This window comes from Cydia pomonella, chromosome 2, assembly GCF_033807575.1.
Source record: "Cydia pomonella isolate Wapato2018A chromosome 2, ilCydPomo1, whole genome shotgun sequence".
Lineage (NCBI taxonomy): Eukaryota > Metazoa > Arthropoda > Insecta > Lepidoptera > Tortricidae > Cydia > Cydia pomonella.
The window spans coordinates 12,810,524-12,833,886 of record NC_084704.1 but is presented as its reverse complement, the minus strand read 5'-3'; the positions used below and the strand labels follow the sequence as shown (position 1 = coordinate 12,833,886).

General features: G+C 35.0%; 1 protein-coding gene across 2 annotated transcripts in view; it reads left to right on the top strand.

Moving 5' to 3' along the window:
* LOC133534414 (mucin-2) overlaps positions 1 to 23,363 on the top strand; it is a 76,596-nt gene that overhangs the window by 26,271 nt on the left and 26,962 nt on the right. The window contains exon 1 of one of the 2 annotated variants that reach the window (XM_061873512.1): positions 18,500 to 18,532. The exons of the other annotated variant lie outside the window; for it this stretch is intronic. Within the exon in view, the coding sequence (XP_061729496.1) occupies positions 18,512 to 18,532 (21 nt within the window). The 5' untranslated portion in view covers positions 18,500 to 18,511. Of the gene's footprint in view, positions 1 to 18,499; positions 18,533 to 23,363 lie in introns of those variants that run through there. 2 annotated transcript variants of the gene reach the window in all.

Below are 23,363 nucleotides of genomic sequence, written 5' to 3'. Positions count from 1 at the left end.
GCAACAATAGACACCCATGAACCGGTCGCAGCAGGCATTGGGACTATTGTAGTAAAAGTGAACAGTATAACGGTCTATGGATTGAAGTTTGAGAGGACAATGAGACTGGGTTATTGCAAAGACTTATAGATAAATTCGCTGTATTTTTTTAACTGTGGTGTCTGAAGCTACATAAACTAGTTACCGGCATAAATATACCTTATCCTATTGTAAGTACAAAGTTTCAGAGCAATCTAGCTAGGCGTTTTAAAATGAAAGCGTAACTACGTTTGTACGGAGAACCAAGCTTGCTGCGGACTCGTAAGTATTAAAATTAGAAAAACATAAGCTAATAAAACAAATAATAAATATCTGAAGGGTAGGTCCTAGCTACGTGTTGAAAATGTTATTATAATACATACATATAGTGCTACTTTACCGCAATAACACGGCATTAGGACTTTACGTGCCTATGTCGAACATTTAAAAGGCCAAACGACCACTGTACTGTAAAACGTTGTATGATACACGTGCGACTAGGTATTATATAGGCGAATTTCCTACTTTTTGTACTTGTATCGTAATGTACTAATCCCTTATCAAATCTCTTGAATCTGCCTGCATCGACATAGCGTCACAAAATTTGCAATGCATAACATCGGCAATTAATACTTATTATATGCTGTGTCGTGTTCATAATTTATTGTCACTAACTAAAATACAATATTTATTTACGGCATGTCACTTTTGTAAATTATTTCTTGATCGAAATGAACAGCGAAGTAAATTGAAGCAAAACTAACAAGCAAGTGTTTTCCACTAACTGTTGACCTCAAACCTTTTCATCATCAATTCACGGAACATTACAAATGAATCAAATGTGTAACAAGTGACCATCCCGTTCCCACGTCACTCGTCAATACTGACATTTACGGCGACCCTGACATTCGGCCGAAACTGGCTGGCGGTTGTTGCACTTACTGTTACTTTACGTCATGGTAATAACGTTGACATTATTGGTGATACTTGGTAATACGTGTGGTATGTTGACAATAACAAGATTGCACTTCCGCGCCTTATTCGGGAATTGATTTGCACGCACGCAGTCACCTAAATACAAATGTTCGCATCATTTTGAACACGCACTATTCCTTAAGAAGTTTTCCTCTAACGGAAACTAACTGTTAAATACTTGGTATATTTCGTTTGGTATATGGCCACGAATTTCTTCTGGTAACCGTTCGCAACCAAGTTGTAAAAATAACCTTTGAGTTTAGATTGACGGGTTCAAACGTTTCAATCGCTACAGCTATGCGACAGCGTCAGCAATTTAATTTATAAAGAAAATTGAGTCACTGTCAATTGTTTTGATCGCTCATCGCTCCGTTGTAAGGCTGCACTAGTAACGCTGCACTCAGTAACGCAGCTGAAGTCACAATCCTTTTGTTTCTGCTCTTTCCTTTATAAATAATGTTAGAAGTATTCATTTAAAAGGTTTCTTAGGCCCAAAAATAAGACTACAGTGTTAACTTTACTGTACTGTAGATGGTTGGATGTATGTAATAGCAAAGATAATTTGAAAAAGAGGTATATTGTCACAGAAAACTTTGTAGCCACATAAATTTACTGCCATCTTTCGATACATGATTAAAACTTTTAGAACGCCATATGACTTTGATCCTTATTATTTTACTGATATGTGTTAAATTTATTAAATATCTAAAAGTGGCGCCATCTAATAGATCAAAGGCCAAAGGTATGCAGCATAGTTTTGAGCGATGGCGCCATAATATTTAGGCTGTGCCCGGTAAGATGGCGCCACTTTTTGATATTTAACAAATTTAACACATATCAGTGAAAGAATAAGGATCAAATTCTAATGGCGTTCTAAATCTATTTCAAATTCTCTTTGGTAATAGGTACTCAATCATTCTAAGGTAACTAATACAGATTAATTCGCAGAGTACTTAATCGGAAATACTTACGTAAATCTGATTTCAAATTTAGTGCCTTACAAGGCTGTCAACATTAGCTACTTTTTACCGATTAGACACTTCTCATCAATCACGAATTGGTAAAACAATAGCAAATCACATGATTATTGGATGATCGCGTAACTCTTAATCTGACTTAATCAGAAGCGTCCCAAATGCAGCAACAAAGGCGGTCGCACGCCATAACATAACGCCTTATATAACCAGCCAGTATTCTCACTTGGATATGTTGTTCTATTCTGTATTCTGACATACTTCCCAAAACAACCTATATTTCGAACTCTTGATCAAAATCGCACACTGCTTTCTACTTACAGTTTAACAGTTCTTTTTTTGAAGAAGTACTATGAACTTGCCCTAAAAAGCTAAAAATATAGTAGGTATCTAAATATTATTATGTTTTTATACTTAATTCGCTCGGACCGGAGATTTGGTCCACCTGCCATCACTATGTCTGGCAATGTTGCACTCGTACTTTACATGTGTAAAGTTGTCTGGAAGAGATCGCTTTTTAGCGCTGTTGTTACTTAGGGTTTAATTGTATTTCATTTTCTAATTATTTTTAAATGTATGGTGGTGGTCTTAACTATTAGTGAGTAGGTATAATTATTTTACTCGACACATCATCTCTGTGACGTCTTAAATAAATAATGTGTGAAAATTATGAGATAAATCTTTCTCCAAAGATAATAATTATTCCATAAATGTAAGACTGTTATGTAAGTTGCATTCACTATTTTTGTACAAATGGAAGTAGATGACTATTATCTAAATCTACTTGCTCGATGTGTCCAAATCTGATTATGTTGTTAAATATTTGGATTGTACCTAATACAATTTATATTGTTTACGTGACCCCAATGATTTAAATTGAAAAACTATCACAACAGTATTGCTTTCACCCCAAATGTGGACAATAATAGTTAAGCAGCAATAAGAAGGGCAAGTTAATGAACAATATTTGTAACTGTACTCTTATTGGATATATTATGGTGCAATTTAGGTACATCTAAACCTTTAAATGAGATTAGTTCTCTATTATGTTACATTTTAAGTACTTATACTTTACTGATCTGCTTTGCAATATTATTTAATTAAAAAGTTGGTACTTAAGTAAAAATGTTGGCTTAGTATAGCCCACTCACTACTGTAGTTCACAACTGTAGAGTTTTTTTTAATACAAGGATTGTCATAGTCGTTATTTATAATATAAATGCAATAAAAATATGTTTTTGAGCTTAGTATGTGTCTTTGAACAAGTATTTTAAATGTAAAAAACAACATTTAAAATACTTGACCGCAAAAGTATCATCACAAGTTCACAACATCTGATAATGAATACTCACATCATTACCATAAATAATTAGAAAATCATTATCTTACTTTTAGCACATAGTTGAGTAAAAATACAAAGGTCGATTTTCGTAATGTCCATTGATAATGAAATACTCATGTCAAGGCGTTTTTGTTTTAAATGCTGAAGGTCGTTATTTAGATTTGCTACTTATTTTGGAATTCACACAGTGCGATGTTGGGATAAATGGTACAGTACCTGGGCGACCGAGCTTTGCTCGGTTATAACTATTTATTGTAATATGGTGGTGTATAGGTGATAATCTACATAAACTTAAAAAGTACGTACGTAAAGTAAGTTCACATTTGAACTGACAATTATTATTATTTACAATCGATTTTAACCTTACAGCACTTGTCACAGAGTAACGCCATCTATTGTCAATTTCTCTTATTACATAGGTCATTTTTTTACTAAATTAAACTTGTCTAAAACAATAAAAATTAAAAAATTATATATAAACTTGAACAAATAGAAAAAAAAAAGTTAGTCACCGGGCGAGATTCGAACCCGTAACACTCGTTTAGCAGTCCGCGTCTTAACCCGCTGGACCAGACGGACCATATTCTGCGTCGAAAGAAAAACGCATGAAAACTCGAAAACACGCGTTTTCCCAAACATAAGACTAATCTAGATAGATTTTATACCCCCAAAAACCCTCTTATACCAAATTTCAACGAAATCGTTAGAGCCGTTTCCAAGATCACAGAAAAAAATATATATATATATATATATATATATATATATACAAGAATTGCTCGTTTAAAGGTATAAGATTTAACAAGTTCAGATTACATGCTTAAGGTACGAAATGTTAAAATGTGTGTTTAGATCTAAATCAACAATAATTCCTCAATGCAACCCACCCCATACCCATTAATTACTCTATTCAATCGTGACTACATTATAAGCTGATAAAACAAATAGGTACTTACTCCTAAATGGATGAGGCCTGCACTTATGTCCAATGCCATAGTCATGACTAATATAATGTGAACAAGTCTTGTGGTTTTTACAGGTCTCGCCAAATGTCAAACGACATTTTTCTCACGATATTTCCTATGCATCCGGATGCATATGTACAATACTTCAAGGAAAAACAGAGCTTTCATTACATTTTTTACTTATTATTCCTATAACTATGCAACTAGAGGCAGTTTTAATCATAATCATATCATTTATTGCATTCATGTACAACATACAAAGTAGGTAATGAACCCTGAACGGGTGTAGCAAATTAGTTATTTATATAATATCTTAATATAAAGTACTAAAGTTTCAAATATTTCAAAATAACAATAACAAAAAATGGAATCAAATGAACATAACACAAAGGCAACTCTAATTATACCTATAATCTACTCCTAAAATAATATACAGATTATGAAAGTAGGGGATGGATACACACAGGATGCATTTGGAACTAAGATTTTTTTTCTTCTAAAAATTCAGCTATTGAGTAGGTAGTATAGGCTTTATTTATTAGTAGTTGTTTAAATTTATTTAGAACAATGTGGTATTTTACTTCTGATTTAATGTTGTAATGGGAATGCTATTCTCAAAGTTTAGTTAAGCTGAAATCCCTTCAGAAAAAGAAAAAAATCTATAACCCAGTTATATTATAGGTAACTTCTAAATAACACAATAGCCTTTTGGAAAAGTATTACAAGTAGGTATCTGAAACATTCAGATATAAAACAGATGTAGTTGTAGGCACGTATTAATAAGGGCAGTCTACAACAAACAAATGTGGGCCTTTTTTATAGAAATGGCAAAGTGCATAGGCAATTACGTTATAAACAGCGTTCTATCAGATCTGATCCGATATTCATTACCTATTCCATAAATAGAGTCGGATTCTTTACTCTGGAAATGCCAAATCGTTACAAACGTTACGTGATATTTGCTCTAATCCTGGTCAATTACGAATGTAATGTATCTCGTAAGAAATGTCACTATAATTCATCGGTTGTGAGGAGATAATGAACACTGAGCAGACACTATTTGATTTCGATAATATCTAAGATATTCAAATGTCGATATGTAACATAATGGTTGCGGAATATCGGATGTGAGTATTTGGTATCATTTCGTAAACATGATTCTAGGATAAGACAAGTTAGGTACTGAAATAAACTCGGAACAGAGATAACTTTTTGTCGATGCTAGAAGACCTAAGTTTTATGGAACTTATTATGGTAGTTCCTATCAACTCCTATCCCTATAAGTATTCTTAGATACATTATTTATATTCTAATAAGCACATAAGTGAAAATGAAAATAGCTACCGTAACGTGGATCTATTTGAGACCAGTGTTTTCCTATAATAAGATCTTAAGATCTGGCCATGACATATAGGTACTCGAATATAGAGCATTTAAACTAAGTAAAGTCTGACTACTGAAATATTACACAAATTTTTGGCGGAAAATTCAAAAAACTCACACTTTGTGCGTTAGAAATTAGTTTTGATACTAGAAAATACCTATTATTGAATTTCGAGAACGAAATGCTGTGAGTCTACATATCTGAAGTGTTTAGATGCCAAAATTATTTAAACGATATAAAAACCTATTACTACTATTACTATGGCAGTGAAGATTAACCCCCATTTTACGCTAGGTACGTAAATACAACAGTAATTTGCTTGATGTTGATTACGTGACTACCAATCTTTGCTTATGTACCAATTTGTGGTGCTCTTAAATTTATGTGTACGGTCGGTGCCCCAACTTAAGTAACCAAGTAGCCATACAAGTTGTATGGAAAAGTGGATACTTATGTTAGGGAACCGACTGTACAACTTCTATCATATGGTTTATCGCTCATTGTCAAACTTGCAGCACGGGTTAATGATTAGCATTCTACATATTATGGCAGTGACTTCGTACTAAGCTCGTCTAGATTAATTACAACTAAGTACTATTCATAGGCGCTTAACACGTTCTAAGGTCGCATGAACTTTACGTCAAAGGCCCTAAAACAAAAGTCTCATCTCCTAATCGCTAACGAGACAAAAGAGTAAATGCCATGTTCGTGCGTGCCGGTGTCAAGGATGGCGCCAAAGTGTCATGCGCGGTGCGCGTACGCACCCGACCGTTAGCCGCGGGACACTCACGATGACCAATCAACTGGTATCCGTTCATCTTTGGCTTGTTTAACAACTTTGTAAATAAATGATGAAACGTTTTGAATACGATTTTAAAATAAAAGTTCAACACGTTGTACGTAATTCTGTTGTGTCGGACAGAGTCTAGTAATGCATCAAAATCATCTAATGTCACAAATAAATTTGCAATACTAAAATGACGATATTTTTGTTCCGGAATCAAAAATGACTTTCATAAAAATTACGTCATCTCATTATATCTAAATCATACCTATCAACAAGCAAGTCAGTAAATTCAATCGGCAATCAAGTTGTATCAATTCTGCAAATTTTATCTTCGATATCTATCGGAAGAAATCTCATAATTGAGAAAAATACTATCACGCACAAGATCGATCGGATATTGTAACCGTACATCTCTTTTTTACGACATCATTATGTAAGGAACTTTGTGCTTTCAAAAGGAAAGGATAGCTCATCGATAGAACACTTGGTGCCACAGTGATGGACTTGAGCGTGAAGCGTTTTAAAAATTGGTTGGTATTCTTCGTCCAGACATATTTTGACCTGCCCTACATTTTTGGTAAATTGAATTGAATTCGAATACTTGACGCATTGTATGCAGTTTCAAGGACTGAACAACATTTATATGGTTTACATATTATACCTCTCGCGTCGTATGACACTCCCTATGACAGTTCACTTTCATATCCTGAAGCAGCTGTAACGTAAAATGTTTGTAGACATTTTTTTGAAAGTTTAGCATACTAATTTATTTAGAAGTGTAACAAGTAATGAATAAAAATACGGCAAAGATATGTTAATTCAATTATTACTTTTATTAGGTAAGCCTAATCAAAACAGACTTGAAGAAACTTCATAAGGAATAGGTACGAGTATCATTAGATTCGATGCGAGAGGGTATTTAAGTACCATACGTCTTCAGCCCATACTCCAGCTCAGCTCCAGCTAAGGTTCCGATTGGTCCACTATAAACTTAGTTAGCACGAAGATGCCCCGATAGTATCTATTTTTCTAACTTTATGCATTAGAAAGGGACCGGTTGTCTCTCTCACGCGCGAGATACATAAACACAATTATTCCAGTGTAAGATATTTACAAAAACAAGTAAAATGTTGTTAGGCCTATACGACCTACCTAAGATGACAATCGTACATCGACAAACGCCAAACGAAAAGAAAACATGTATCGGAATGATAGATGCTACAAAAAGTCCCGCGACTATGTCCATGAATTACTTAGTTTCGATTATCGTTTTCTATCAACGATTTGTTATCGTGTGGTCCCCTGTCCGCTTCAGCTTATCACTAGAGCGCAGCCCATCGGTCGTGAGCGATGGTCCGCCTAAATCTCCTATTATAACGACTTTCCTTCCTTTGTGAGTGAAGAACTAATCATAATAACGAGCTAATAGCGCGGAAGAATGGCGATAGATCTATAGAATTGACATACGTACATCATTCATACTGTGAGACAAAAGGTGATGTATGCGGTAACTATGAATGAATCATTGTGTTACATACTCACGTTTTATTGTACTACTTGGAGTGGGCAAATAGATCATGTGCGAACTTAATAAAAACTTTTATTTACTTAGTGCATTAATAATAATTAATAATTTAGTTGATAAAGGGTGATAAAGGTAATAAAGCGAATATTAGGTTTTGAAACTAACAATGTTGAACTAAGTAGATTAGTCACATAACTAATAACAACTAATAAAAATAAGTAAATAAATCACTAACAATATTATAAGAACATATTAAAACGGTAAAAAATATTATATGAATATAAATTAAAAGTGGCATTTGCCCAGCAGTGGGGTCCAAACAGGCTATTAGAAAAAATATTCACGTAAATTGCGCCCCCTGGTGGAAAAATCTGCTGGCTATGGATGAGGTCTTAGTGGCTGAGTTGGCAGAGCGCTGGAGTATGGATCCAGAGGCCATGAATTCAAATCTCACCCAAGGCAGTAATCTTTCCACTTTTCAGTTTATTCTAAGCTTAATATCATCGTTCACAGACTTTCTGCTTGTTAAACATTTATTAAGTGACTATGCACTTTTGTAGCTGTGTGTACATGACTTTAAAGTTATGTAAGAGGTTCCTAGTTGTTTATCGCAAAGTTATTTATCACAATTTAAAAAAAGTTACATCAAGTCTAAGGATGACCGTTCAGTAGGTACGTCCATAATCTAATTTGCAACATCTAATTTAATTCATTGACTTGATTGACTGATCGTGGGAACTTCTTCGGTCGTGGGCATATATCAGCCTCCTAAAGATCCAAGGATCATTAATAACAATGTTCGATCGATTTCCGCTTGGGAACCGAGAGCCGCGTACTTACGACCTTCCGACCGGATCTAAGGCTTTATTGTCGAATTTACATTTGACCTGTATAAATGATAGTGAAATTGTATTGACGCTTCACTCGCTGCCGCACTACCACGCATAACAGCCGTAATAACCATTAGAAAACTCATTATCCTATTTATTCCTGATGTTTATTTGTTATATATATTTTAGTGCAACAAATCCAAAAACAAACTGGTTTTCGTTGGCTATTATACAGCGTTATAAAGTAGTAGAAATTATCTCTTTAATTCTAATAAATTTAGTTAGGTTGGTAATGACAGGTAGTCTAAATTGCTGACTTTCATAGAGCGCCCTTGTTGAGCCTGCATTTGTACCTTCATCTACCAACACATTTAATCCTCTAAGAGCATTAAGAATATATGTACCATCAGCCGTAAAAGTGCATGGAGACTTTATCAATGAATTCATTATAATTTATCCATGCAATTTTGCAGCTCACTGTGCCTGTGAGACCTCCGAAGTTGCAAGCGGATACTACTGTACCCTATTAAGTACTATCAGGCGGCCGCACGATTATTTGTCAGAATTGTAATTTAACTGCGTGTCGCGTTAATGTTCATATTGCATTAATATTGTACTGGTACGAAGGTTTGTTTCCGAATACGGTCCTAGATCTGGATGCGCTCGAGTTTCGCAATAACCGGGTAAAAGCAAGGTCGTGTCTGTAGCGATAGTTATTTGGGTGATGGATCTTTAGATCACGTGAATGTTTGATTTGATACCATTTAGGGAAATCGACTTAAGCTTATATTATTTATTCTTAGATACATAAGTATTTCGTTATATTGACGACGTAAGTGATGTATAGTATAGTATTTAAAAATGCGAAGGTATGAATGTATGTATGTATTTAATAGTTTTTTTTTCTTAGCCGATTTGAGTGTCCCACTGCTGGGCAAAGGCCACTCCCCTTAATTTCCACGACTCCCAATTTCGTGTTTCCTCCGGCCAGTTGTTAAGGGAGCTGTTCAGGTCATCCCGCCATCTCCGCCTAGACATGCCGCCCACGCCCCTCTACCGGTATCCACTTGGTGGCTACGCTAGCCCACCTATCCGGATGCATGCGGTAGACGATAATGCGCGCTAATTTTAGGGTTCCGTACCAGTAAGATACAAAAGGAACCCTTATGGTGCGACTATGCCCGTCCGTCTATCAGTTTGTCTGTCTGTCATATCGCTAAATATCTCGAGAACAACTTAAGCTATCGATTTGACATTTGGAATAGTTATGATTTATAAACAACGGTAACCCTGACATATTGAAAGTATTTTAGTTTTTTTTTTATTAAGCATGGAAAATGCCCAATATGAAGAGGGGGCAAAATTACCAAGTCTTGTGACTAGGTCAAGTGGGATATCATTTGAAAGAGCTTAAATTGTACATTCTAAAACAGTAAAAAAAACGTTTATGAAGGAAAATGTCAAAAAAAAAACCATTCCCCAGATTAAAAGTACTTCGCCTCGGTGTGATATACCTATGTATCAACACGTTATTGAATAATTAGTTATTAAAAATACACAGGTAACTAGTTTTTGTAATGTCTTAATAATTGGATATTTACTTTATTATTATTATTTGGAGCCGGTCGTGTCCCATTGCTGGGCAAAGGCCTCCCCCCAATCTCTCCACTGATCTCTGTCCCGTGCTATGTCTGGCCACTCCTTCAAGAAGGAGTCCAGTTCATCCCGCCATCGCCGGTGAGGTCCGGATATTTACTATGACCATAATTTTTTAGTTAATAATCCGTGAATTTATTAGATTTGGCTGAAATGTTTTTTTATGGTACCATTAAAAAGTTCAAGAGCTTTCGTGCGATTTGTGTTTCGTTACATTACGGTATTTGGTCGAACAACTGAATTCATGGTAGTGCTAGGTATACTGTAATTAGCGAGGTTATCGACTAGCGCATGCAAGTACTTGAACCGTCTAAATGGTGCTTTAATATTTGTTCCAATACATGACATAGTAATAGGTACATTAACAACAAATATTGGGACTTTATTTATAGCTGATTTCCAATTGGCCCTCTCTACACAATAAAACAAACGAAATAAAAATTAAAGCATGCATACGAAGTAAGATGTTAAATACTAAATATGTGTACCTAAAGTATAAGCAATAGATAAGCTCCTTCAACCCTTTAACGCATATCATAAACAATATTTCTTTAATTTTGAACTTTAATATCTATCAATGAAGTTAGATATTATAACTGTCATATATGGTTGCATATGATGCGGTAAAGGGTTAATTTTTATTGAAGTAAAATGTAATTTTTGTTAATGTTAGATTATCAGTGTTGACTTAAGAAGGCCTTGAAAGTTATTAGTCCGAGTACCTGATGAAGCCTTTAAGTGGAAGGAATAGGACCTTTGGCCGAGTAATCAGTTTCACTCTGATTCGGCTCTACAATACGCGGGATGATGCTATCGCGTGAAACCAGATGAAAACGAAAACGACCTTTCATTGTACGCACTTTTAAACCAAGTGCGGAATCGCATGCCGGCAGCCCTACAAAAAATTGGGAGTTCACTGTGTGTGGAATCTATACTGAAATGTAAAATTAGTATTGAAATTCTTTATAAACAGTATCTACCTTCATTGTCACTTAATTAATATACACTTATATAATAAAAGAACACGTTGATTTTGAAAAAAATCATAATCTGGGTTCAATATTTTTAAGACATTTCAAAGATAACTTATACTAACTTTTATACGAAGCCACAAAATTTTAAATTACACGAAATTAAAAAAATGCCCCAAATGTTCAATTTGCCAGAAATCTAAAAACTATCGGTCGCGTTTCTACAATAGAAAAATCCTCATTGACCTATTACTAGTTTTATACATAAAAACAAAGTTAAAAAACCGGCCAAGTGCGAGTCGGACTCGTGCACGAAGGGTTCCGTACCATTAAGCAAAAAACGACAAAAAAATCACGTTTGTTGTAAGGGACTTTGTTTTTAGTATTTGTTGTTATAGCGACAACAGAAATACATCATCTGTGAAAATTTCAACTGTCTAGCTATCACGGTTCATGAGATACAGCCTGGTGACAGACATACAGACAGATAGAAAGAAAGACAGACAGGCAGACGGTGGTAGTGGAGTATTAGAAATAGAGTCTCGTTTTTACCCTTTGGTTACGGAACCCTAAAATATTACCAATCAATGCTTATAATTGACATGAAACGGTATATGGTATGTGCGAGTATGTATATGTATTTAATGGTATGTATGATGAAAAATCTATTTTTATCTACACATTGTAGAGAAACCGGTATAAAGAAACAAATAACATAATATCTAGTTAACAGAGTACCTATTCTTAGGCTGTACCTATTGTAAATTGTAATCATACGAATAATTACAGGTTCCGAGGTACATGTAACAAATAAGTGTGGAAAGAGTGTGGGATTGATACACTTATTATTTAAGACTGGCTTTTATTAAATATTGTTACCAAGTTTATCTGTTCTATCTGATTTGTACCCATTCATTAAATTTTGTTGGAAACAATTGTTGAGGTCGATACTATATGTTGGCAACTCCAACAGTAAATACTCATACTCTTTTATTGGTAAAATGTACAATTTTACATGTCAGCAATAAAATACTCAGTTGAAATTAAATTAAATTAAAAATCATTTACTTGATCTACATTCGATTAAAATAAAAGAATACAAATACAAATAAATAAAAATGACAAGTTAAAATTATTAAGTTATTCGGATAAATTAAATTAAAATCATACATTAATATTATTTAAGCTACATTATCTATAGTTGTTACATTTAAAATTAAGAAACTCATTAATGTCATAAAAAGCTTGGGCAGTTAACCATATTTTTAATTTATTCATTCATGCATTCGTTCTTACGCTTGTTCCGCTCTCGACGGTCAGGCGATCTGTCGCCATGTTAAGTGCATAAATATATTTCCGTGCTTTAATTATTAAATACAATGTGACCATCAAGACGGCTTTCTCTTCTTCGCCCATCTACTGAACCAGCCACTAGATCTCCGCTGAACACTATACAGGATGTCCAAAAATACCACGTTAAACTGGCACTGGAGGTAGGGCACCCCAAGAAGTAAAACCTCAGTAAAAGCTGCACGGTTTCCGAGTTATAGCCGACTTAAGTTGTGAGTGCTTTCCAAGTGAAGACGGTGCCAGTATTCACTTGGAAAGCACTCAAAGTTAGTTATTTTAAGCACTCAAAGTTAGTTATTTTTGTGTTTACGGTGTCAAGACTAGTTGATTAAGATGTAAGAAGTGTTATTTTGTAGAAGCGTTTTTATTAATGAAAACCGTGCAACTTTTCTGAGGAGAGTGTGAAACTAGATTTTACTGGTATTATTTCGGTTTTCTGAAGATGTTTTCATTCACCGAAAAACGACTGGTAGATATCAAGTTGTAGATATACCTATAGTATATGCTTAAAAGTCCGCAGCAAGCGCGGTCGAATTTCACCTTCCTATACAAACGGAGTTTCGTTCTCATTATAAAACTATGCGTGGGATTGTAATGAAACTTTGCACATAATCAAGTATTCATATACCATTATAAAAATAAAAAAAAGCTTTTTTTATATTAAATAGGTACCGCTGAATCTGATAACTCAGATTTTGAACTATAGGCCATTTGAAAGGTGCACCTGACATCAAAACGATGTCTAAATAATATCAATTCATAACATAACATTTGCGCGTTCATTTCGCTCAGACTTGTCCGTTCATGCATTAGCGCGAGCGAGACGCACGGGCGAATAAGACCAAAATGACATTATTTAGATAGTTTTAATGTCAGGGTGTAAGTTTGAGTTGGCCTCCTAGTAAAGGAAAGTCAATAAGCCAAGTCATATGATTCTAGCTTTTTTTTTTACTTTGGGCCCGATTCTAATTTTAAGATACGTTAAACATTTGCTAAAAATACGATATGGATCGTTAGTTTCGGTGTTGCCGTTAGGCATAAAAGCACTTTTATTGGTAAAAGTAAGCTTACAGAATCTGCAGTATTGAACCTACAGTAGTAAAGACTGTTACGACAACGCAATCAGGGGCCTTAATAAATCAAAATGTTTCGCACGCATATCGGCGCATCTACAGATTGTCTGATTACCATCTATCCCAATCTTTCAAGTATTGTGGTACAAGTCAAAGAAAATAACACCATACTTGGTTAGTAGGGGAACCTACCTTAAGAAATTATCCACTTCAGTTTTACAGATAGGTTGTATACATGCTTCCAGCTTTGTTTTTAGTGAATACTTATTGTCACTTAGCAAGTAAATAAGGGAAAGCAGGTTAATCAGATTTTAAAGGCTTCTTATAAAATATATTCCCATTACACGATCCCAGAAATAATAAAATATAGGGGAGAGTCAGTTATATCGTACCAGTTTTTACTAAAACGTGGATATTTTGTTTTTGCAGGTAGATACAAATGTGTTTGACAGTACATATAAAAGTTCAGTATCTTAGATACATCCATGATGAAGATGAGCATTCTGGGATTAAATTAATAAAAAATAATTTTTCGGAAGCAATGCCAACGGTACATTTTAGTAGACATTAAATCGTACCCACCCATATTAAAATTGTGTCTATGAAGCGCCTTGCAAGTTAATTGCTTATTTTATGTTCAAATAACAAATAAATATCACCAGAATCCAATATTATACTTATACGACTCCTTATCCTTATACTCGGTCGGTTAAATCGTACCTATGCCAGTATGCTATACCCAGTATGATTTAAAAGACTAGCAATTTTTTTTTTAAAGAATCAGTTACAATCTACAAAAGCTTAAAAATTTGTAAATTTTTTACACCTCGTTTATATTTGTATTAAAATACTGTTACTTACGTATTTTTAACTTACCTAGATCGCAATTCGCAAGTTATGGCAAACATACATTAAAAGTTAGATCAAGGGCGATGAAAAATCATATTTTTTCTCTTTTTTGTTCGTTTGTAGTCGTATGCCATGTCTGATTAGATTATTGGACTTGATTCCTATTAGGGCACTGTTTGGTGCCTTACGTTGTTTAATGGAAAAGCTAGAGGTGGTACCTACGATTTAACCGCCGGTAGGATATAGCCTAGTAGATTTAGTAAACACTTGATAAGTAGGTACTCTTTCAATCACTACGCCTTATAAAACCGCGTCTGTCTGTATATTCGCGATAAACTCAAAAACTACTGATTTCGCGCTAGTAGTGTTAGTGATTTTTGCGCTAAAAGAAATAATCTCTACAAGTCATTCGCGATATGTATTGACACGACACATTATGAGCGGCAGATTTATACTTTTTACAAACACTTTTCCATTTTGCTCTTCATGTAATTTACAAATATGTAGTTTATTACGCTAGGTAGGCAGTACGTAAAGTTGGAAGGTTTCGAATTATGAATTATTTTATTAACCCTATATACTGTCACAGGATATTCACAATTCATTACATAATAGTACATTACGATACAAGTGCGAAAAATAGGAAATCCAAAACGAGTGGCGATAAATTAAAACACGACCGAAGGGAGTGTTTTAACTCGACACGAGTTGCGAATTACCTATTCGCACATGTATCGTACAACGTTTTACAGTACATATGGCCCTTTAAATGTTCGACACAGTACTATGCTAATTTTCGCACTAATGCGGTAAAGTAGCACCATGTGTACTATAAATGATAATAAATAAATAAATATTATGGGACATTAATACACAAATTGACTAAGATCCACAATGAGGTCATTAAGGCTTTTATTGTGGGTACTTAGACAACGACATATAATATATACTTAGTATTTATAAATACTTAAATACAGTCATAGAAAATACGAAGCGCTGGTAGCCTAGTGGTAAGAGCGTGCGACTTGCAATCCTGAAGTCGCGGGTTCAAACCCCAGCTCGTAACAATGAGTTTTTCAGAACTTAGGTACGAAATATCATTTGATATTTACCAGCCGCTTTTCGGTGAAGGAAAACGTCGTGAGGAAACCGGACTAATCCCGACAAGGCCTAGTTTACTCTAGGTCCTCTGGGTTGGAAGGTCAGCTGGCAGTCGCTTTCGTAAAAACTAGTGCCTCCGCCAAAATTTGGGATTAGTTATCAAGCGGACCCCAGGCTCCCACGAGCCGTGGCAAAATGCCGGGATAACGCGAGGAAGAAGAAGGCATAGAAAATACCCAGGACTCGTATGTGTGTTACACACAAATAAATGATATTACCAGGATTTGAACCCGGGACCATCAGCTTCAAAGCCAGGATCACTACCCACTAGGCCAGACCGGTCATCAAACATACAAAAAGAAAAATACTGTATAGAGTGTATACGAGTATGTTTTAAAAATATATAGTAAGGGGGCGTTACAGACAAGGTGATTGAAATGAATTATTGTATAATAAAATATATATCATTAGTGAATTGCCCCGCGCTCTGACACTCCCACGGCGCGGCGGTTCACACGCTCGCTTTTATCCACGCTTCCTACTACATGCGTGCATCGCAATTCGCTACACAAATCGTTTTTTTGTCCTGCAACCGAAGATTAAGTAAGTGGGTGATGTTAATAATCTAATAAGATCCCTGAACAGACCAGTTATGCATGTCTATCGATATTATTACCTACATGGTGTATATAGCGCTAACATAACTGAGACGGCCGGTCCTGGGCAAATATAGGCCACTAACAAGTATCTTATAGAAACTCTAGTCCTCAAATAACTGAAACTATGTAGGTATACCTATGTATCCTTTCTTCTTAGATAATTAGAATATATGTAATTTATAAACAGTATATTTTATACTTAAGTCTTATAATTTTAGACCGTAAGTAACAGTTGTGCATGCAATATACGAATGTTATTTGAATAGAAAATTCTCCGGAAAACTCAACAATAAGAGCATGTCACATATAACTCACCTAATAAGGTGTTAAATCCTTAGTTAGCCGTCGGGCAGTAACATAACTCCCCTGATGCGATCTGCATTCTGCTCTCACTGTCGTCGTGCTTTATGCGTGTGCGCAGAACACATATCGCTCCTTTTTGCTGTTGAGTAATCTTAGCGTTATCTACTCTAGTTAATTGTATTAACAGCAATGGCATAAAAATATAAACTATGTTACCTTCTAATCTGCTTAGCTAATACGCGTGTCACATTAGTAAGTATACAAATTAGAAAAGAGGAATATCAGAGGCCACCGGTGATCGTGGAGCTGGAAGCTTCCTCGCATAAAGAATTAGTATTGCAATACAGCGAGGAAATGCTGCCAGCATCTATGGCACCATGCCGCAGGGGTTTATTTTAAGATTCTTTTGATTTATTTTTAGATTTAGGTTTTATGTTTTATGTTAGATACGAGTATTTATATCGTGTAATCATATTTTTAGTCGTAATAAACGTAAAAAAAATATATAAAATTAGGAAACGTTCTTAAGTTTTACGAGAAGTGATTAGTTAGTAGGTACCTAAGTTTACTTGCCTTTTTCTCAAAATATGCAAATCGTCGCCGAGGATTTCACTAACATTCAAGTTCACAAAATTCCAAGCTTATACGTATTGTATGTAATGTAATAAATTTTATTAATAATATTGGGATTAAACCAGTTTGTTCGTAAACTCATCCTTACCAGGCGTACTTGAGGTCGAAGAATCTAAGTTGGTACAGCGACAGTTTAGGACATTACGCAGCGCATGCCGACGCGAACGCTCACCGCGTTGCGTGCGCATCTGCGCATCTCTCGTACGCCGCGGCGCAAGCCATAAACTACACTGCATATTTAAAATTATATAGGTAGTAGGTAGTGTTTTTATTTTTAATTATAATTTACTTAGGTACTTAAATAATTAGGTTAGTAACTATCCAAGCATGCATCCGTCATCCGTCTATAGTGTAATGAACCTATTATCACATTAATCTATATAAAACTATACATTTGCTCAATGCTCAGTGATTAATTAATTGATAAGAATTCAAAATATTTACTGTGAGAAACCGTAATCATAAAAGCAAAGGAAGAAATTGTTAAAGGATTATTTATCTTACGTTGTAAATTATTTTATTATGTTTGAAGTGTTTGTTATCTTATATTGTAAATACTATTTACATATTAATTAGGTATACAAATAATTACTCCTATGAAATACAAATAATTACATACATTAAGTAACTCAGTCATATCCGCTCCTTATCGCTTCCGGTGCAAAAGTGCCCATAATACTCACGGTATTATTATTATTGTAAATCGTATAGTTATCGAATATCGCCGCCCACCGCTTATAACTCGTGACCATACTTTCACCAGCCGCAGTCGGGATGCGCGGGAGTCGCCCAACCGCGAAATCGATTCAGAAATCATTTAATCGACTCTCGTTGCGCTGCTGTAATACGATGTAATCCCGCGTCATTGTTCCAGCATATCAGTGTAGATGAACTTTTGAGATTTTATTTGTTTTTCTCTAACATCGTGATAGGTAATTTGGTGGTGAAACAACCAATCGAACATGCCAATCTATTCGCCATGTTTTTGATGCCATCCAGATGCATCTCGATTGCAAAATTCTCGAAAGGCTAGATGTCAAGATTTTATTCTATTATTTGAGGCACGGAAAGAAACTTGATGACCCAAGGAGATGGCCTCTAAGCAAATGAGAGCTCTCGATGATGCATTACTTAGTCCCGGTAAGTATTTTTCATAATTTCAGATAGCAATGTTTCTGCGGTCAGGTTTAATCCAATCGCAATTTTGAGAATATTTACATACATTCTCAGGTTGAACTCGGAAGCATTTGTTTTTTTTAAACGTTAGCAATGAGTTATTGAATAGTTATTATCGGTTATCGACCTTTAAAACCCAATAAGTTTCAGCGAAAGACATGAAAAATAAACATAACCTCCGTCTCCCTCTTATTATATTAGCAGTCTTACCTCTCATGATAGCTTTAACTTGTATTCGTGCCAAAAACATTGTTTCGTTACAAAAACACGTTTTTCGTGTCATTGCTATTGTTTCAGAGGATTATTTCGTTGCTTCACACGGTTTTAATTTGCCTAAGGATTTTGTCAAACAATAATTAAACAATGGACATGCGACTGGCATGCGACGTCAAATATGTGTTTTATTGCTTTAGGGTTTCAACTTGACCATTTTTATGACCGTTGGTTAAAAGAAACGATATTAAAAGCATTTAAAACTTGCACTAATTAAAGTGATTTTAATGTGTATGAATCTTAAACATAAACAATTAACCGTTATAAGCAATATAGATACGGTTAGTACTTACAATACAATTTCAAATTCATTTAAGGTGGACAGGACGCACTGATCCATCCATTGCGGGCCATTGGCCAGAAACATGACCATGCCGTAGGCCCGGGGGCTCAGGCGCGGTAATAAAGCTCGCTTTCGAGATGCTTAGAAACACATTAAGGTAACCGGCGGGTTTGACCTTTGCACAGCTTTCCACGTGTCACAGTCTAAGTATGGATTGGCAACAAATAACGTCATTTATAGACTCTATTTTTAATCTACTTATCAATCTTAGGTATGTAGGCTATATATTAAGTATGTTAGATGATTAAGTGAATCTCATCAGACACTCTTCATCCACATTTCAACTTTTCTGTTTCGATTCGTTCTGAAAATTATTCGCCAAAAGGAGTTTAGTCTAAGAGGACATTTACTCAAATGTGCTCAGATAAATAGACATACGCGTCCGCCTAACTAAAATCACATGCCATGGTAATCCATATTTTTTGAGCATAAGTAATTTATTCCACGAAATATTATTTTATTATAAAAGTTGGGTATCAATTTACTACTGGTCTTGTAGTAAAATCTAACGTTATTTAATTTTAGATTCAGGTACTACTGTAAATATTTAACAAGAGGGTTCAATAGACAATTGTAGGTCAAATTGTTCATAGATAGAATATATTTACGAGTCAAGCTACTGTTATTGTTTGTTGCAGATTCACGCGAGACCCTGAGGTCAAATTGCCGTCCTAGCTAGTAAAAGGATGTCTTAATCCGGTCTAGCCATTAAAAGGCGAACTTAAATTCCTTCCACTTTCACCACACAAGCAAAAGTCAAGTTGCGCAAAATAGTCATATAAGTCAAATATCAATAAGGGATCATTTAGCGATTGAATTTGACACTAATATAAAACTTTGCAATTTATCCGATGGTAATATATATAATTGAAATAAATAAAATATCGTTTTCCATAACAATAAAATTGTCAATTACTAAATTGACGTTTGACAAGCGAAACATTTTGCCGGGGTGTGTTATTTCCTCCCTCTCAAATAGTCTCACACTATTCATTCATAAAAGTTGTGTACGTTTAATATTATACGCGATAGTTGAAACTGAAAGGTCATATATCTCAATTATCTCCAATATATTTACAAACAAAAACCGAAGTTGAGTTGGGAACCTCCTTCAAAATCATCACAATATCACGGTCAAAGTGAACAATGCCATAAGTGAGCTATACAAAGCCGGTGTCGAAATATACTAATATCCGGTACGGAATAACTTCCGAAACGGGTATTAATTGTACTAACTGGATGCATCTTATTGTTATCGCACACCAACAAAGGATTTGTTTAATATCGGAAATGAGATGCCGAATTCGTAAGTGAGCGATGACTCTAAGACCCATCACTGAGAAATAAGGTCGATAATACCCACACCTACTGCCTATAATGCTTTTGGAGTAATGACAAGAGCCAGCCCCAAATGTCCCTAAGTATGGATGATATTAAATGATTAACCTATTGGGACCGTGCGAAGTGCGTGGTGGGGGTAAGTAAAGTGATCCCAGCGCATAAGGTGGTAAAAATTTGAACTAACTGCGGATAGCGTCTTTAACATTTCGTACAATTATATGGCTCGAAATGAAAATTTGATTTACGATTACTCCTGAAATATTCATTTAAATTGTATGGTGTAAGGGACCATTGTAATCTGTATGAAATGCTTAATATAACTAACGTATTTATTTTGATAATTGTTAATAATGTATCCATGTAAATAGCTTTGCAAATGCCACATATTACGTGATCTTTTTCTAGAAGTTAAGAATGGATATAGTAAGTTATCCTTAAAAGATAGACATTTCACATCGCGGAATTTTTTGTATACCTATGAATGAGAAACAACCACACCATACATTGTGTTGTTATAGCTCAAACGGATTAGGCAGCGTTTTCGATTAAAGCTCCTAGCCAGCGTGATTTTTTCCGACAACATCGTTATATTTCAAACAATTTACACAAAACCTTAACAAGTTATATACTTAAGCCTTCCTCAAGAATCACTCTATTGATAGATGAAAGTCGTATGAAAATCCGTTCAGTAGTTTTTAGTTTTGGAGTAGTTTTATAAGATGTAGTGAATTGACGTTTTCCCCTAGAATTGCGGACACTAGGTTGCGTGACAGTCGTGCACGCTCCCAATACATGTTCCGAAATAATCATTGGATTTGCAATCCACTCGAAATTGTATTGAATCGTGGATTCGATCCCAAGACCCACGGGTTCTAAACATAAGAAGCTAATGAATTACCGTAAACGCAGGTAATTATGGTCACGCAATTATGACCTACAACATGCTCCAATAAGACAAGCTTATATATATTATACCTGTTCACGTCCGGTTTGTGGAGGCAGTGGAGAAAGCAATAGCTTTGGTGCAACAGAAAGCTATATGCACTACGATAGATCGAAGTGTAGGTGTCCGGAGGTCAACCTAATGAAAAGTTAAAAACCACATACGGTTTACTTCTAAATTTTACAATTTTCTATGGATACAAATGACGACTTTTAACTTTTGTAATTAGTAATACCTAGTTTAAAAATCCCTTTCTCGTCTGTCAGTACATATGTTAGGTACCTAGTTAAGGGGCGGGCTCTCGATTTTTTCGTTTTAGACCGCACTTTGAACAAAAAACTAATCGCGACAACAACACGGCAAGGGCAGCAACGCAATTTATCAAATAAATAGACAGTACCATCACCTGCATCAGCTCTGCAGTAAAGTTGCAACAACGCTGCAACAGTCGCCATCTGAATATAAATTTTAAAACGACAGTCGTGTTCTTAGTACACTGAAGAGCAAACAAATCGGGTGAATTTGTATAGATACATAAAAAGTACCTAATCTATTTTCCTTGATCTTGAGTGTAGTAGAAAATACGCATAAGTAAGTCATTTTAAGGTACACCTATGGTGTTCTCGACAATTATGCAAAACCCACAATCGGCGTAAGGCCGGCACCGATTTGTTAACAAACAATTGCATCGGAAACACTTATTGTTGCCTTACAGCTTTTAGGGTTGCCTAATTACACGAAAATGGATAAACTAAATAACAGGGTCGCTAAACTTACGTCATACAAAGCATAGGTTTTACTACCAGGTAACATATTGTTTAGTATGTACCTATATTGTTATGATTTAAGCTACACTACTGAGGTAACTGTAATTAATAATTATACCCGTCTTTTAAGTATTTTACATTCCAAAATTATATTTTTAACCTTTAATTTGACAGCATCCAAAATATTGGACGTAACCTTTAACTCTATTTTTGCATTTTTTTTCCTAATCAATTTCATTAAGAGGAATTCCTAGTTGCCATTTTTCCATACAAACGCTCTCGACTGATTCCTCCCTGGATTTTTAACCTAGAGCAGTGATTTTTTCAAATAAGATCAATATCATCAATATCTGTGCCGCTATGTTTTGCTTTTTTGGATTATTTTATTTTGAAGAAAGATACAGCGCCTCGAAAATCGCAAAAACGGCTAAATTGAATTGGCTGTAAAAAAAGGCACAGTATACAAATATGACAAAAAATATCCAAAAAATCAAAACATAGCGGCATAGATTATTTCTTCCTCTTGCAGTTTCCAAAATTTCATAAAGATTGATTGCGTTTTGGAGGAGGAAACAGGCGAGAGCGAAACCTCGATTTTTGAGTTTTTTGCGTGTGAATTTCAGTCCGAGCTGCAGTTGTTCTTATCGCACGAATTGGAGGCGGAGACAGTTTCTAAATATACGTACATAGAAGGAATAGTGAGTGAGTGAGAGGGCATAGCATGTTAATGGTTAAAATGAGAAAAAAATACACCAACAACCAACAGTCGATCGCCGTAATATAACCAAAATACCACGTAGTTCTAAAAAAAGGGTGCCATGTGTTTTCATTATGTACCATGGTTTCGCAATAAAGATTCATATTCTATTCTATTCTAAAATGTACCCGTAATGGCCTGTCACTTCAAACCGTTTTTTTGTATTTTTTTTACATTGCAGGTCATGTAGTGCTTATGTTTAGTAATGTTTACTATTAAAGGCCTGTAAATAAAGTTAAGTAGGATAATAGGTACAACCTGCTTTTTTTTATTAAAACATCATAAATACCCATTAACAATTTGATTGTCTTGCATTGCTCACACTCACGTGCATCACAAGTAAACCACTAGATAGCAAATTTACATTACGG